The sequence below is a fragment of the Capsicum annuum genome, chromosome 3 (genome assembly GCF_002878395.1).
Source record: "Capsicum annuum cultivar UCD-10X-F1 chromosome 3, UCD10Xv1.1, whole genome shotgun sequence".
In the NCBI taxonomy this organism is placed as follows: Eukaryota; Viridiplantae; Streptophyta; class Magnoliopsida; order Solanales; family Solanaceae; genus Capsicum; species Capsicum annuum.
Genome location: NC_061113.1, coordinates 250825094 through 250842970, shown reverse-complemented (window position 1 = coordinate 250842970; position 17877 = coordinate 250825094). Strand labels below are relative to the sequence as shown.

At 33.4% G+C, this 17877-nt stretch overlaps 1 protein-coding gene across 1 annotated transcript; it reads left to right on the top strand.

Moving 5' to 3' along the window:
• Positions 1–1554: 1554 nt before the first annotated feature.
• LOC124896885 lies at positions 1555–3555 on the top strand. Its single transcript, XM_047408756.1, has 2 exons — positions 1555–2331; positions 3379–3555. The coding sequence occupies exons 1-2, from the start codon at positions 1555–1557 to the stop codon at positions 3553–3555; spliced, it is 954 nt and encodes a 317-aa protein (XP_047264712.1).
• The last annotated feature ends 14322 nt before the right edge of the window (positions 3556–17877 follow it).

The window sequence follows — 17877 nt, the reverse complement described above, 5'->3', positions numbered from 1 at the left end:
TTTTAGTGAAGACTAAATCTTGTCCATCTACTTAGGACCGTTTGGTCATGAAAATTTTTCCCTTTTTTCCAAAAAAAAATTTCGGAGTTACAAATTGTGGTGTTTGGCCATGAAAATTCGGAAAATAATTTCGAAAATTTTTTCTAAAAAGGGAAAACAAGTTTTTGTTGTTTTCACAATTTTCCAACTCCAATTCCAACTTTTATTATTATTACATATAACCCCAATCTTTTAAATTTTTACATAAAACTCTCCTTATAACATTACTTTTTCAATATTACGTATATAGCAGTTTTAAAGAATAAGATAATTATAATTTCAAACTTAATGTTATCCTAATTAATATATATCTCTTTTTCTCTCTCATCATTATTTTTATCCCTTATTTAATTTTCTCTCTTATTTAATACATTATTTTACTGCTAATTTATATTTATACCCATAAATATACAAAGTATTATATTTATACTCATAAATATATAAAGTATTATATTTATAATAGAAATATACAAAGTATGTTATATATAAAGTTTATACCATGTATATACCATATGCACACATATATAAATATACAAAGTATTAAGCAACATACTAAGCATATTTATAATATAAATATACAAAGTATTAAGAAACATACTAAGCATATTTATAATATAAATATACAAAGTATGTTATATATAAAATTTATACCATGTATATACCATATACACACATATATAGAAATACAAAGTATAAAGAAACATACTAAGTATATTTATATATTTATGGTATATGATATAATATACCATAAATATGCAAAGCAAGTTTTACATAGAAATAATTTATTCACACACTGTAAAATCTTTCATGTATAAGAAAATTAAAGAAATAAATTAGCGGCACCCTAAAATTTAATAACAACTCATCATTTCCTATATTTTAGGAACGAAAAATGAAGGAAATAAATTAAATAAATTCCTAAAAAAATAAATTTGTTTGAAAGATAATATTTGTTACCTAAAAAACAAGAAGCAGTGATCTGTTAATATAACATCCATATTTAAAAATTTTAAATATGAGAAAACGACTATTAGTGTAAATATTATATATGTCATAATTGAAATTCATTAAATATGGCCATGTATATGTAATTATTTTTATAATAGTGACTAATTGTGTTCTTTTTCCATTAGTAGGTAAATTTTAGTTGGGTGATTTTGATAGTTTGTAAAAGTTAGGGCATAAAATCATATTTTAAAAAGTTTTTTTCAAAAGTCAATTTTTTTTTTTAAAAAAGACATGGCCAAACACAACTCCACCTCCAATTTCAACTCCAACTCCGAAAAATTTTAGTTTTCATGGCCAAACGGCTACTTAGTTACTTGATGGACGCGTTGTGTTAAGTTTCAACTCCTATTAATTGACAGTTGTGACAACATAAAGCTATCATTAAAAATCAATCTTCTAGGGCATTTATAAGTTCGTGAAGAAGGTTTTTCAGCAATGAGCGAAGTTCCCTAAGACCACCATAACCCACCTGAACCGCCGGACAAAAATGAAAAAAATGAAAACCAAATGGCAATTGACTCTACTAACAAAATATCCTACAAGGATCTGGTTAAAGGAAACAACCATAATTACTACTTCTCTTGTCATACAGGTTTAAATCAAGAACCACCACAAGATATGAATGGCCAAATAACACTCTCCACGGAAGACAAGCAACGGATCTACTGGCCATGGAGATTTTCAGTCATCATTAAAGCGGTGGGCAAAAAATTCAACCACCAATATCTCAAGACTAAATTGACTGACATATGGAAGATTCAGGAAAGCTTTGCTCGTATAGATCTGGGAAAAGAACTCTTCACAGTGAAATTCGCTAGTGAAGAATACCAAAAAAGAGCCCTACAACAAGGTCCCTGGTTCACCGCAGGTACTTACCTCTCAGTACGAATTTGGGAACCTAATTTCGTACCAACAGAATCAAAGATTCAAAGTACTGTGATTTGGATCCGTCTACCTCAAATGCCTACGGAATTCTACGATTTAGGAATTTTGGAACGCATAGCGAAAATGCTTGGAACACTCGTCAAAATCGATGCATGCACATCCTCAACCCTAAGAGGACGCTACGTGCGTATATGTGTCCAGATCCCACCCGAGATGCCATTACTGACATCAATACTAATAGGGAACAATCTCCAACAAATCCAATACGAAGGAGAAAGGTTCCTCTGCAAAGTTTGCGGCTGTCTTGGCCATACCTCCACGACATGCAAAATTCAGTTACTACTACCAGAAACACAAAATGAACAGTCGTCGGAGAACCCAAATGAAACAGAAGAACAGGTGCAGAAATGGCAAGTCGTAAGACAAACCACACTAAAAATCACATAAGCAAGCAGACTCTAGATAGTTCTTCCAACCTTCAGGATGACCAAATCGGTCCCTCAAAGTCCATATCTGGAACCAGTAGAGGTGAAGAGGGAAAAGCACCACCTCGGATGCTTACTCCACATCAGGGTCGGCCCAATTATCAAGCTAGCCAAAATTATAAATGGGCCAAGTTATTCTCAACATACTAACAAAGGAAAAGATTTGGTTAGCCCAAATCCAAAGCCCAATTCTGAAGCCCACTCCAAGGGGACCCGGGGTCCCAATAACTAACCTAATATTTCTTTGATAATAATCCTTTAGGAACAAAAAAAGAAAGCAGTGCTAATCCCAACACAAGGGTCTCATCACTCCAACAAAAATTCTTCACACCTAGAAATACGGAACCTTCTTCTTCCTGCAATACTTCTCTAAAGACTCCCATCCCAACAAAAAAAAATCACTGCTAACAGTCAAATCAAGGATATTGAAATGAATGAACAAGGAGCCACTCAGGACATTATCTACCCTGGTAATCTTCCCACTAACACTAATTACCATTACAATAACCATAACTCCATTCCTCTTCTCTCTACTTTGGAGAATAATGATAATGAGGATTCTGACAAGCCCTTCTCATAATATAAGCCAGAACCCCATAACATTCACCACACAACCACTACCAATAGACCATCATCCAATATCCTGGCTAGAAATAGGTCTATTAGAGCAAGTGGTACCTCTTCACTTGACCTGGGAAGGGATTCACTTCTAAATTCTCATTTAGAATCCCCATTATCTAGCTCAGATAATCGTGGACGGGATAAATCAGGGGCTCAAATCATCTGGTCAGAACATATGGATGGCAGCCCTTATGAACCTGATCAATCAACCAAATCCAATCCCTCCAATTTCCGACTTAATAAATGCAGAAATAATTGCGATGAGTCAGACTCTACCCTTTTTTCTCCCAGAAGGAGGGAGCTGTTAGAACAAGGACCTCTTTTTTGTGAATGTATCTAGGGAGGGACAGGCAAAACTGATGTCTCGATGCCCTCCTCTGAACCCACCCTTGAACTGGAAAAGGGACAAAATGCTAGAAGCACTAAGAGAAGGGAGCGTGGAATTAAAGAGAATATTGCAAACTCTGAAAGTTCCAAGAATCGAAGCCATAAACCTAGAAATGCCAGTCCATCTTAGATTTGAAGAGGTAACAAGCGATATTTCCATTCTCCTTATTCCCAAAGAGATCAACAAGATAGACTTAGAGATTGTTTCCCTAAGTCATGCGACAGGCTCTTATTACAAGACCAAAATATCCCCTCTATCCAAGAAAAGGAAGAGGCAAGACTCTGTAATGGGGAGGGGAAAGAAGATCCTAATAGAAATCCAAGATTAGGACATACCAACCAAGATAATAATGAATTGCATTATTTGGAACACTAGGGGGCCAACAATGCTGAGTTCAAGAGGCATTGCAAAGCCATGATAGAGATGCATAAGCCTATCATCTTGGCACTCCTTGAAACCAGGATAGGGGATCATATAACTTGACTGAAGATCTGGGATTCTCATGGAAAATTCAATACCCTGCTGTCAGAATCTCAGGAGGTCTGGTCATCATGTGGAATGATGACAATCTTAGTATTAATGACATCAACATCTCCCCGCAAGGTATCCATGTAACTGTACAGGTAAGCAATCCCCCTTCTTTTTGGTACTTCAGTGCTATCTATGCTAGTAACCATTTTCAAGATAGGACGGTCCTTTGGAAACAACTTATAGATTTTTCTGATACCATTAGGAATGACTTTAACAAAGCCTGGTTGGTGGGTGGGGACTTCAATGAAATTCTTTCTTCCTATGAGAAATTTGGAGGAAATAGTTTTAACCTCAATAGAGCTTCCCACTTCTGGGACTGCATCAACCATAGTGACCTCATTGACTTAGGGTTCAGAGAAAGCAAGTATACTTGGACTAATAAAAGGTACAGGTATAGAAACTCCCTTATTCTTGAAAGATTAGATAGATGCTTTGCTAATGAGGCTTGGATTGATCTTTTCCCTGAAGCTTCTATTACTCATCTCCCTAGGACTCATTCAGATCACCCCCCCTTGCTGATTTGTCTCAAAAGGCACCTTCCTATCAGTGCCAAGCCTTTCAGAATGGAAATAATCTGGTGCTCTCTCCCTTAATTTCCAGACATGGTTAGCAATTCTTTAACTTTTCAACCTTAAATCTTACTCAAGCTTTAGCACACTTTCAAGAGCTCATTATCAGATGGAATAGAGATGTTTTAGGAAACATCTTCCATAAAAAAAGGAACATTCTTGCAAGAATTGAGGGTATCCAGAGATCTAAATCTTACCCTCATAGCCACTTTCTGCAAGACCTAGAGCTCACCTTGGTTAGGGACTATAGCTTAATCCTGCAACAAGAACAAGAGTTTTGAAGGCTGAAACCCAGGATAAACTGGCTTGCTGAAGGAGATAGTAATACCAAATTCTTCTGCACCTCTACTCTAAATAGGAGAAGAAGAAATAGAATCAATTCTCTTACAGATGATGCAGGGCATTAGACTTACTCTGAAGAGGACATAAAAAACTCTATCTTCTAATTCTACAACACTCTTTACTCTACCGAGTATCATGCTGCTCCTTTGGCATTTCAACTTAACCCATCCTCTAAAGGAGTTATTTGCAATGAGGACCACTACAGACTAGAGGCTATTCCTGAAACTAGTGAGATTAAGTCAGCTATTTTTTCCTTTAAGCCTGACAAAGCTCCTGGCCCTGATGGTATCCATCCCCTACTGTATCAAAGGTACTGGGATATCATAGGCTCGACTGTTGTTAACTTTTGCAGACAAACCTTTCAGAATACCACTATGGAGGAAGATGTGAACACAACCTACCTTTGTCTAATCCTTAAGTGTAAGAATGACATCAACCTTAGGATCTTCAAACCTATTGGGATATACAACACTCAGTATAAGAACATTATCAAGATCATAGCCCATTGTTTGAAGTAATATTTTCCTAATCTGATCCGTCATAGTCATTCTAGTTTTCTGTCCAACAGACGAGCTGATGACAATGCTATTATTTTCTAGGAATACATCACCCACTTTGCGAAAATAAAAGGAAAAAAGGCTAACATAATTCTTAAAATTGATATTGAAAAGGCCTTTGACAGGATTGAATGGTCCTTCATCAGGCAAGATCTATTTTTTTCAATATCCCTAGCAAAATGATAAGGCTCATAATGTCTGGCATCTCCAATTCTAGCATCTCCATCCTTGTCAATGGGGGTAGAACTAACCTCTTCAAGTCTACAAAAAGGATTAGGCAGGGGGATCCTCTCTTCCCCTACCTATTCATCATGTGCATATAACTACTCTCTAGAAGGATTGATTATGAGGTGGATACTCTTAACTGGACTCCCATATCTATTAGCCGGAAAGGCCACAGAATCTCTCATCTTTTCTTTGCTTATGACCTTACCCATTTTACTTGAGCTGATAGGAAAAACTGTCATACTATCATAAATACCCTACACAATTTCAGTCAGCATTCAGGTCAAAAAATTAACATCTCTTAATCCAAGATCATTTTTTCTCATAATTGCAACCATGAAGACAGACAACTCCTAGCATAAAACCTCAAAATCAAGCCTTCAAATGACTTTGGTAGGTATCTAAGTTTCCCTATTTTCCACCAAAATCCTCTCATTAGGGATTACAACTTCATCCTTGACAATCTTAAACATAAGCTCAGTGGCTGGAAAGCTACCTTTCTCAATATTGTAGGAAGAACTATTCTTGCTAAGACTTCTCTAGAGAGCATCCCCAACCATATCATACAATTTATTCAACTCCCTAGACAAATCCTTAAGTCCATTAACAAGATCCTGAGAGACTTTATCTGGGGTTTCACCTTTGACAATAGGAAATTGCATTTAATCTCTTGGGATACAATCAACAGACCTAAGAATAAGGGCGGATTGGGCATCCACAAAGCTAAATCTAAGAACAAGTCTATGCTCATGAGTCTGGCTTGGAGGTTTATTCATCAACCAACCACTCTATGGACTAGGGTCTTAACCAATCAGGATCTAGGACCTGGAATAGCCTGGCGAAGGCCTCACAGACTTGCACTGAAGCAAGCATATGGAGTATTAAGAACGGTCATCATGTTAGGTTCTGTCTTGACAGATAGCTGCCCAATAACCCTCCCCTAAGGAACACCATTCATGGCCCTCTTAATAATTATGAAGAAGAAATCAAGCTTGCCAAGATCTGGACTAACAACTCTTGGGTCGTTGACAATCTATCCATTAATCTAACCTTGGAAACCAAGCAGCTCATTGCTAATACGTTTTTCCCTAATACCAAAAGGCAGATAGACACTCCCCTTTGGAGACTTACTAGTAGTGGGAAATTCTTTACTGCTAGTGCCTACAATTATGTAATTACACTTTGCTTCATTTCACTTAGCTTTTAGTAACTTGACAATTTCTTTAAAATATCTTAATCAAGAATTGATTTTATAAAATTAGTCTTTTTAATTAAATTTTAAAAATATTAATTTAAATTTTATATACTTTTCTATAGATACTAGTTATGAAAAGTACGTGCAAAGCGCAGGCCCAATATATATTCTAATTAATATTATAATAATAATCATATTAATTAATGTGATATTTTTAAAATTTTAAAATTTAAATAAATCTATTTTTAGAGTAATTTTGCATATATTTTAAAAATATTTTAAATTATCAATTATTGTAATTTATTATTAAAATATATAATTTCATTTTAAAAATTAAATTCACAATCAAAATTAAACTCTACAAATGTATAAATTAATAAAGAGTGTGAAAAGAAAAATTCAATGAGCCTATGTTACTATTTTTCAGCTAATACATGCTCAGTATATGTTTTTTTTTTGGCCTCAATTTATGTGATTCAAATACAATTTAGATAATAAATCATACTTTTAATATGTTTTTAGATATTTTAAGCTGATAACTATTTTAATTTATAATATTTTTATTTATTTTTCAAATAATATATGTTACTCTCCCTGTCCACACTTTTGTGACGTTGATTGTCAATTATATTTTTAAAATTATTTAAGTGTTACTTATAGTGATTTATATCAGTTTAAGTTACATTGATATAATTTCGAGAATCAATAAAATATTTTATACCTTTTAAATTTTTTAAGTTGTTAATTATTGTGATTTATTGTTTTTTACGTATTTTTTTGAAATATATAATAGTTTAACTTTTTTTAATAGATATTTTAAATTGTTAACAATTATGATTTATAGTACTTTTTATGTAATTTTCAAACAATATATGTTACTCTTATTGTCCAAATTTTTGTGGCATTAATAGTAAATTACATATTTTAAATACTTTAAATTTTTAATTATTATGAATTATAAAACTTTTTCTTCTATTCTAATTTAACTGGCATAATGCTTAGATTATAATAATAATTAATTAGGGGTGATACAGTAAAGTTACGATTGAAGCAGCGAAGCAAACATGTCTTAATGACTCACAACAACTAATTAGAAGTTATATAAAAAAATTACTATAAAAATACTTGTGATTTTTTTAAGTGGGTCTCATATAAGACATTAAGTTAATTTAAAACATCAACAGTTAACTTATCATTTTATATCTATTTTACTTTTTTATTAAATATTATTATTATTTTAATACTTAAATGACTTATAATAATTAATTGGAGATGATATTTAATAAAGTTACTATTGGAGTAACTGAAGCAGACATGTCATAAATATCTATTTTATTTTAGTAATATTTTTTATTAAATATTATTAATTTTATAATATATAAATAACATATAATAATTAATTAGAGATAATATAATAAAATTATGAAACAAGCAACAGATGAAGCATACATATTAACGGAGAGTTGCCTGCTTCTTTGCCCATTGCCCCTTATTAGATAGTAAAAGTGTGTAGATAGTGATATTAATAAGTAATATTGTTGGACAATAAAATTCTCGAGACCGAAAATAAATAACCGAGACAAGAAAAATACTGCAACAATCAATTAATTGATTTCAATAAGTGAGTGTTACAATCTCTATAATACCTCTGATTCACCTTTTCAACTATAAATTCAAGGTCTTCGAGCTTGATCTTGAACTTTAACTTGAACTTGAGGGATTTGATCTTGACTTGTGCTTGAATTCAAGGGCTTGGTAGCTTGTTCTTGAATCTTGCGGTCTTGATCTTGTACTTGAACTTGATTTGAGGACTTGGTGAACTTGATCTCGACTTGTACTTGAATTCTAGGGCCTTTGAGCTTGTTTTTGAATCTTGTAGTCTTGATCTTGAAATCTTGAGCTTGTTCTTGAACTTTGAACTCTTGATCTTGAAACTTGATGAACTAATCTTGAATTCTTGAATTTGTAGATAAATCTATTGCTTTGATCCACAAGCTCTTTCTTGATTCTTGTTAAACTTGTTGGTCCCTTTTCTGAATTATGAGGGCCCTATTTATAGTTGTAGGAAGTAAGGAGCCATGATAATTATGAACTTTCTTTGACCAATCAGATTTAAGTGACATGGTCTTGATAAATATGAACTTTCTTTGACCAATCAGATTTAAGTGACATAACACTTTTTATGGGCTTTTAATTTATCGCATCATTTTGACATGTTGCATGGTCCCATTGGCTCCTTCAATGGACTTGGCATACCACATCGTCTGACATGTGGCACGAAATTGGGCCTCTAGAACATGATGACATATTGAACTTGATAAAGTGGGATTAGTCATTTGTAGCCCAAATTAATATGATGGCATCTTGGACTTGATAAAGTAGGATTATCATTTGTAGCCCAAATTAATGGTCTAACCCAATTGAGGCTGGACTTTAATTAAATCCATATATGTTTGGACTTAACTAATTAATTTAATTATAATAATCCACAATATTTCTTTGGGACTAATATATTTTAAATTTAATATTATTCAAATTTTATACGGATTTAAATTTAATAAAATTTTATTGCTTATAAAGTGCTCCTACTTCAAGACTTGTTGAGATATATTTAAATATTTATAGACTAGTCTTGAAGTATTAAGTTTTAATTTAATTGAAAATAAGTGACCTCTACATGCACATCAGTGGAGCAAGGATGATTTAGGCATGATAACACTATGAAATAGTGACAAGTCATTACATTGTAATGTTTAAATGACCTATTTGTAGAATATACCTTAGTGGATTTGAATTCCACTTTAATTTGACTACTAGTAACTCAGATTCCTTGTCTGAATTGGAACCAACAATTTGCTAGTTACCTTTCTGTTCCACACGCCTCTTTCTACTTTATCTAATCCTACGAATCAATCACCACTTCTTGTCTCATTAGGATTCGAAAACACAAACCGCCTCAACATATCTATAAATACTCATAGGCGTAGCATTTTTTCTCTTATACCTGCACGAACAATTGCAAGATATCAATAGAAGCTTCGCGGTCGATTGGAACAAACAGCAAGGTAATTTCTTTTCCTCTTATTTATTTTATTCTTTTATCATCCCTTTTTTTATAACAGTTTATGCATGACTTATACTTCTCGCTCAAATAACGTCTTTCATGCAAAAGCGATAACAACATGGTACGAAGGGATGACTATTCGTCCCCGCCATAAGAAAGGTAATTTCATGGTAATCTTATGGAGCGTAGGGATGGCTACTCGTCTCCATCATAAGAAAAGGTAAAAGGTAACTTTATGGTAATCTTACGGCAAAGGTGAAAGGTAACTTCATGTTAGTCTTATGGCAAAGGTAAAAGGTAAATTCATTGTAATCTTATGGCAAAAGGTAAAAGGTAACTTCATGGTAGTCTTGTGGCATGTAGAGATGGCTACTTGTCCTTGCCATAAGAAAGGTAACTTTATGGTAATTTATGGCACATAGGGATGACTACTCGTCCCCGCCATAAGAAAAGGCAAAAGGTAACTTTATGGTAATCTTACGGTGCATCGGGATGACTACTCATCCCCGCCATAAGAAAAAGTAACTTTGTGGTAATCTTACAGTGCATAGGGGCGGTTTATTCATCCCCGCCATAAGAAAAGGTAGTTTCATGGTGATCTTACGGCGCATCGGGATAACTACTAGTCTCCGCCATAAGAAAAGGTAACTTTATGGTAATCTTATGACACATAGGGATGGCTACTCGTCTCCGCCATAAGAAAAGGTAACTTTATGATAATCTTATGGCGCATAGGGATGGCTACTCATCCCCGCCAAAAAAAAAAAGGTAATTTCACGAAGATTGAAAGGTAAACTCAAGAAGGTTTGAAGGATTTAAAGACTTTAACTTGTAGATCAAAGCACCCGATGACTCCAACTTTCAATCTCTGAAAGCTTCAATATAGCAGACTTGAAGACTTCAACTTAAAGTTGCAGAGCATCTGAAGACTTCGTGAACTTGCAGGCTTAAATATGGTAAAGTTGAAATCTCCAACATGAAGACTTAGTGAATTTGAAGACTTCAACTTATAGAAAAGTTCATCTAAAGCATCCCACTTGCAGACTCCCATATGGTGAATTTGAAAGCTTCAACATGAAAACTTAGTGAATTTGAAGACTTCAACTTATAAACATAGGTCATCTGAAGACTCCAACTATCAAACTTTGTGAACTTGCAGTCTTCAATATAGTAACTTGAAAGCTCCAACATAATGAGGGGGAACATCTATTTTTTTGACACTCAATGAAGAGGATCAAGTCACAACGTAGTTCTGGGGTGAGTTTTTTTTTTGCATCCTAACTTTTGCCTAGGCCGCCTCTTTTGAGGTTTTCAACCTAGCGGACATTCTTTTTTGAGTTATTTACAGTTTATACTCTTGCGAGCCAGGAGTGTCATCTCCCTTTAAGGATAGTACTTCTTCAAGAACTTAACGTTGATCAGGCTGATTTTCACTCCATCTGCATCGACAATCTTGTAAGCACCATTTGAATATGCCTCTTGTACGACATATGGTCCATCTCACTTCGGGGTAAATTTTCCCCCAGACTTACGAGAAGTAATAATGGGCCTTCTTACTGCAAGGACTTGATCTCCAACTTTGAAGTACCTCAAGAGAGCCCTTTTGTTGAAAAAAAGAGACAACCGGCCTTAATAATATTTAAGATTTTGTTGAGCCTCCAGCCTCTTCTCATTAAGAGCTTCTAACTCCGCAAGATGCAACTTAGCATTTTCTTCATCGGTGAGCCCTTCTTGAATAGCCAGTCTCAAAGAAGGTATTTGACGCTCAAGTAGCAGAACTTTTTCAACTCTCAAAGCAAGTGAGAATGGGGTTGCTAACGTCGGTGTATGGTAAGTTTTCCTATACGCCCATAAAGCTTCTTCCATTCACTCATGCCAGTCTCGTTTGGATTTGGAGATGACTTTCTTCAACAAGTTGCAGAAAGTTTTATTGACTGCTTCGGCTAGACCATTGGCGGCAGCATGGTATATAGAAGACTTGCACTGCTTAAAACTAAAGAGATCACAGATTTTGTTCATCAGCTTGTTATCAAATCGCTTTCCATTGTCATATATTATGTACTAAGGAATTCCAAAGCGGTAGATAATATTCACTCGAATGAAGTTTATAATATTTTCTTTCTTTACTTCCTTGAGAGCAACAGCTACGGCCCATTTTGAGAAGTAATCTGTTGCGGCCAAGATGTATAAGTGTCCACCCAAAGATTTTGGTAGTGGACCAACAATATCCATTCCCCAAGCATTGAAAGGCCAAGATGCTACAGTTGGATGTAGTACCTCTGGAGGTTGATGTATGAAATTTGCATGGAATTGGCAAGCTTTTCATCTTCTAGCATAGTCCAAGCAATCTTTAACCATCGTTGGCCAATAATATCCCATCCTTTTAATGTAAAAATAGAGCTTCGGTCCAAACTGATGTGATCCACAAACTCCCGAGTGCGCTTCTTGCAAAGCTTGAATTATTTCTTCCTCTCCCAAAAAACATAAGAGTACTCCTTCAAATGATCTTCGATACAGTGTGTCTTTGTAATAAAGGAAGTGAGGTGCACGGCGATGAATGTCGGCCCTTCTCATTGAATCTTCTGGAAGTATCCCATAACACAAGTAGTCAATGATAGGTTGTCACCAATCTTTCTTTACAGCTTCGAACACGGCGGTGAGGTATTCAACCTCACCTTTTATGTCCTCATCCTCATTTAATGATGGTACTACCCATTATTGACGGATAGTAACTCATATCTGTTTCGAAAAAGTTAAGAGTTGAGGCCAAAGTAGCTAGGGCATCAGCTTGCTTATTTTTTTCCCTGGCACATGCTGGAGGGTTTCTTCTCCAAGCATCCCATCAACTTCTATGCATAATCATGATATGGTCTTAAATCAGGCTTTGTAACTTCATAGCTTCCCAAAAGCTGCTTGATCATCAATTGGGAGTCAACAAAAACTTGTAATTGTAGTTGCTTCATGTCGACAGCAATCTCAAGTCCGAGTATGAGCACTTGATATTCAGCAACATTATTGGAGCAATGATTCATCAAGGTAAAATAGTAGGGGATAACTTCTTCTTTTGGAGTGACAAATACTACGCCAGCACCAGCTCCATCTCGATGTGCAGCACCGTCAAAATACATCTTCCATTGGGATCTAACTTCAGCAGCCATTGTATTTTCACCAAGAAGTTCATCACTTAGCTCCCAGTTATCAGGTATTGGGTGATATGCAAAGAAGTCAGCCAATGTTTGCCCTTTTACAGTTTTTTGGGGAACATACACAATCTCAAACTGTTGAAATTAAAGGTACCACCTTGCAAGTCGGTCACTGAGGACTGGTTTCAACATCACAAACACTATTAGAAAACAGTTAATTTTCGACGGCCATTGTAGTTGGAATATGGTCGGAAATTAAGAAATTTTTGACTACTTTCCGACTACTTGTGGTAGTCGGAATATAGCTTGTCAGAAAAAAAATTCCGACTATTTTAGTCGGAAACGTAGTCGGATATTTAATAAATTTTTATTTAATAATTATTAACTTTTCGACTACTGTAGTCGGAACTTTAATAAATATTTATTTAATAATTGTAAATATTCTCACTACTGTAGTCGAAAATTTGATAAATAATTATTTAATAATTTTAATTATTTCGACTACTGTAGTCGAAAATTTAATAAATAAATATTTAATAATAATAATTTTTTTGACTACTTTAGTCGGAAATTTAATATAATTATTGCGACTACAGTAGTAGAAAATTTAATTATTAATTATTTAATAATTTTAATTACTCTAACTACTGTAGTCAATAATTTAATAAATAAATATTTAATAATTTTAATTATTTAATAATTATTATATTGCATTAGCTTACACTGCTTTTAGATTATAAACAATAACTAATGTATTTTTCATAATAGGATCAAACACGACAAAAATCTGTAAATACAACACTTTAAACCATTCAAAACAAACATCAAATCAAATAGTTTAAACATCTAAATGTCACAACCAAAAACAAGAACAATAACTACAATCTAATTATCATCAGATTCCTTATCTTCCTCTTCATGAAATACTTGCGGCATGTGCATCTTAACCAACTCTTCTATGTTTTTTTTAAATTCTTCTTAAAAGAAAAATTATTTGTCAGTACGTAAACAAGTAAAGTTGAGTAATAATAAAATAATGTAAAAGTTATTATCTTACATACACAATCCTAGCACGTGGTTCGATCCAATCACATCTTGTACCGTTATTGATTTTCTTCCTACACGTCTCTTCGTAGACCACAAGAAAAGGGCATTCTTTTCCCCCATTTTCATATTCCTGCAAAATTTATATTAAACATTTCATGTAAAGAGTAACTGGATATAGAAAGAAGAAACTAAAGCTTGGATTTGTCCATTGATAAAATTCACTTGGCGTTGCTACATATCCAATATCAACTCAAAATGGTCTTCCATTTTCAATTATTGTTTATATCTACAAGGTTTGTAACTATTTATCATTATGCAACTTCTATTATTTTAATCAATGTAAGTCAATTGATTATATTAGATTATTATCTTATTTTTGTAGTTTTCATGTAACTTAGATTTGTTATGTAGAGTTGGAAGGACTTTCTTATATTATCTAGTCATTCAAAAGGATATTTACAGATATTCATCTTGGAGATTATTTATTTCAACTTTTGTTTGATACAAATATTTTTTTGCGATTTTCTCGAAGTCAACTTCATCAGCTAAAGTTAGAAATTGAAGAAATTGACAAAAGTTAGAATAGATATGGTTGTTTAGAAATTGTGAAGAAACATTATCAGTTATTGTGAGGAAAATCCAATTAAGCAAATCCACAAAATGAAGATAAAACAAGTATTTTTACATTCAAACTAAACTAAACAACAAAAATCAAGAACACCCAAATAAGCAAACAATGAAACCAGCAGAATAACAACAAGATTAACAACAAGGTGCTAGTGAATCGAAATAGCCTCACATGGCTTCACTAGACTTTGAGTTTGTGTTTTGAAAATGAGATGAATAAAAAGGTAACAATGCTAGTGAATCAAAATAGGCCTCACACGGCTTCAGTAGACTTTGAATTTGTGTTTTAAACAAGAAAATGAGATACATAACAAGGCAACAATGCTATTGAATCAAAAGAGCCCCGAACGGCTTCACTAGACTTTAGATTCAACAACACAATGTTAAAACGATAAAAATTGCTCAACAGAGTACTTACACAAATCTCTTTTTCCACTTTGTTATCATGTGATCCATCTTCTTTCTTATGAGTATCAAGATAAAGTTCTGCTCGTTCAGGCTTATGTTTAGTCTCAACCATCTACAAACAATTTTAACTTAACAAATTAAGGATAAGTTCATGTTTAATAAACTAAAGTATATTTTACTTTAGTTTTTTACTTCACAAAAAAAACTTAGTAAAATATAGTGAGCAATTATATTTCACCATTTCAGCTCATCTTCTCGCGTTAGACTTGTAGCCACCAATGTGTGGAATAGGGCCATAAACTCTGCTAGTAACATTCTGATATTAGTAATTGTTTGTGAGAACATATAAGAATGTAAGGAAAAATTATATGTTTAGTAATGTTCATTGAGAAAGGAAGAGAAACAAAAGCAAGCATGATGAAGAAAAAGTTTCCATCTTAGGTTCAAGAGAAACAAAAGCAAGCATGATGAAGAAAAAGTTTCCATCTTAGGTTCTTTACATCAGTTTCTATCTACATGGTGCTTTGTGTGAAACTCTTAGGTTCTTTCCATCCGTTTCTTTAGAGCACAAAGTCCCACTTGATCATGACATCCTCCCTAGCGGTCACTGTTTTGCGGAAATTTTGACTTTTGAAGAGAGTCGCCACTTAATTTTGAAAAGGAATTAAGAAACCTTTAGAGAGTTACTTCAAACGATTCAAAAAAGGAAAATCATTTTAAGTTAGAGATTCTAGATAAGCGATTTCTATTAATGTTTTAGGAAGGTGTTAGGAACCTAAAACGTCCGCTAACTTGCGGTTATCCGGATTGTTTTAAAATCGTCATTTGATTAACTTCGAAAAGATTAATTTGTTGAAATAGTGATTTGATTTTTTCAAAAAAAAAAAAGACGTGTAAAATAGATTTGGGCGACTTAGTAGGGATTTTAACTAAGTCCAAACAAAACTAATAAACAAATAAACACATAAAGGGGAAGGGAGGAGAAAGTAAAGGATTTAGGCATTAGGCCCAAATCAACGAGACCTGTCCTAGTCTAGTTGGGCTTCCAACCCATTTCACCTGTCGTAAACTATTTTTCAGGCCTTTGGCTCAGTTCTTGCTTCACCTGTATTAAATACAACTTTGGCTTCAATGCCGAAATGAATGAATAAATAAATGACTAAATGAATAAAAAAAAAGAAGGCAATAATAAAAATTGAGACTTTTCAAGTCTTTTAGTGGCATCATCAAAGGGCTTTGACCCATTTTCCTTCTTTGTCTATCTTCTAGCACCCGCACGCCATGTAGTGGAGCTTGGGTTTAAACTTCAAAGTTGACTTGAAGAGGTGAGCCTCATTTACCCATTACGAAATGCAGGAGGAGAGGAGTCCATTTGGACTCGAGATATTTCTTGCATACAAAGAAAAGATAAAGAAATTAATATATGTTCAAGGCATAAAAGTGACATATTTCAAAGTAAAAGAAACTATCAAGAATCAATTTTTGAATGACAAGAATAAGCACACTAGCACAAGAATAAGAGTCGACAAATAAAAAATGCAAAGTAAAAGTTTCACAATCATACTATGCATGAGTCAAAAATATCCAAATAATTTTATTTAGCCGCAAAAGTTCGAAATTTCTTATCATTTCGAAAAGACGACATGCGAACAAAGAAGAATAAACATCTTGGATGAAAAATAAAGCTAGCACTTCATATCTTATATGGGGGTTTTGAAATCCATTAAAATAATTAGTAAGCAAATGACAAATTCTTGACTTAACTAATTACTATTTTTATTAAGGCGCAACAAATAATAATAACTATTCTTCCAACATAAAATAAATAACTTTACATGCTAAAAAAATATATCTACCAACAATAAGTTTAAACAAGACATGGGTATTGTTTATCAAGTAAAGATCTAAATTTTATCCAAAATAATCAAAGAATAAAGTAAAAAAAGAGAAACAATCAATATTATCTATTCCTTTCAACGTAAAGGAAATAACTTTACATGCTAAAAACAAATATATCTACCAACAATAAGTTTAAACAAGACATGTGTATCGTTTTTCAAGTAAAGATCTAAACTTTATTCAAATAATCAAAGAATATGGTGAAAAGGCTAAACATTCAACATTAACTATTCTTCTAAACATAAAGAAAATAACTTTATATACTAAAAACAAATGTATCCAACAACAATGAGTTTAACAAAAAGGATAAATACATATTTTAAGCAAAGATTGAAACTTTATCTAAAATAATCAAAGAATAAGGTCAAAAAAGGCACATACAACTATTGCTAGTTCATTTTTATATCATGAACATGAAAATAATTATAATATCGATACCACAACGTCCTAGGGCCTTCAAGGCCACCTATAACATACAATCCCAACAAATAAAATTATATCTACGAACTACGAAGAAGAAAAAAGATGAAGAGAAAAACGATAATAAAAACTAAAATAATAAAAAAAAAAGGTGTGTTTACCTTTTGGGGTCAGCAAAATGAGACTACGAGCTTCGTTGAAATCAACCACCACCGAAAAACGTCGCCGGCAACTCAAAAATTCTGATTAGCCGATCAACTTTATGAAACAATATTTTTTACTAAATAAAAATAACTATTTTTGCTCAAAGGATTTTTTTTCCTTTCTAGCCTTTTTTTTTTCTTCCTTCTCCCTCCTCTCTCTACCAAAGTAGTGGTAGTATTTATGGGAGAGAATGGAATATTTTTTTCTTTTTTTCCACCAA

Coding starts and splice junctions, on each gene's coding strand:
- LOC124896885 (XM_047408756.1), top strand. CDS start 1,555: ATGGCAATTGACTCTACTAACAAAATATCCTACAAGGATCTGGTTAAA. Junction 2,332..3,378: donor CAAATGAAACAGAAGAACAG/GTGCAGAAATGG, acceptor GAATGTATCTAG/GGAGGGACAGGCAAAACTGA.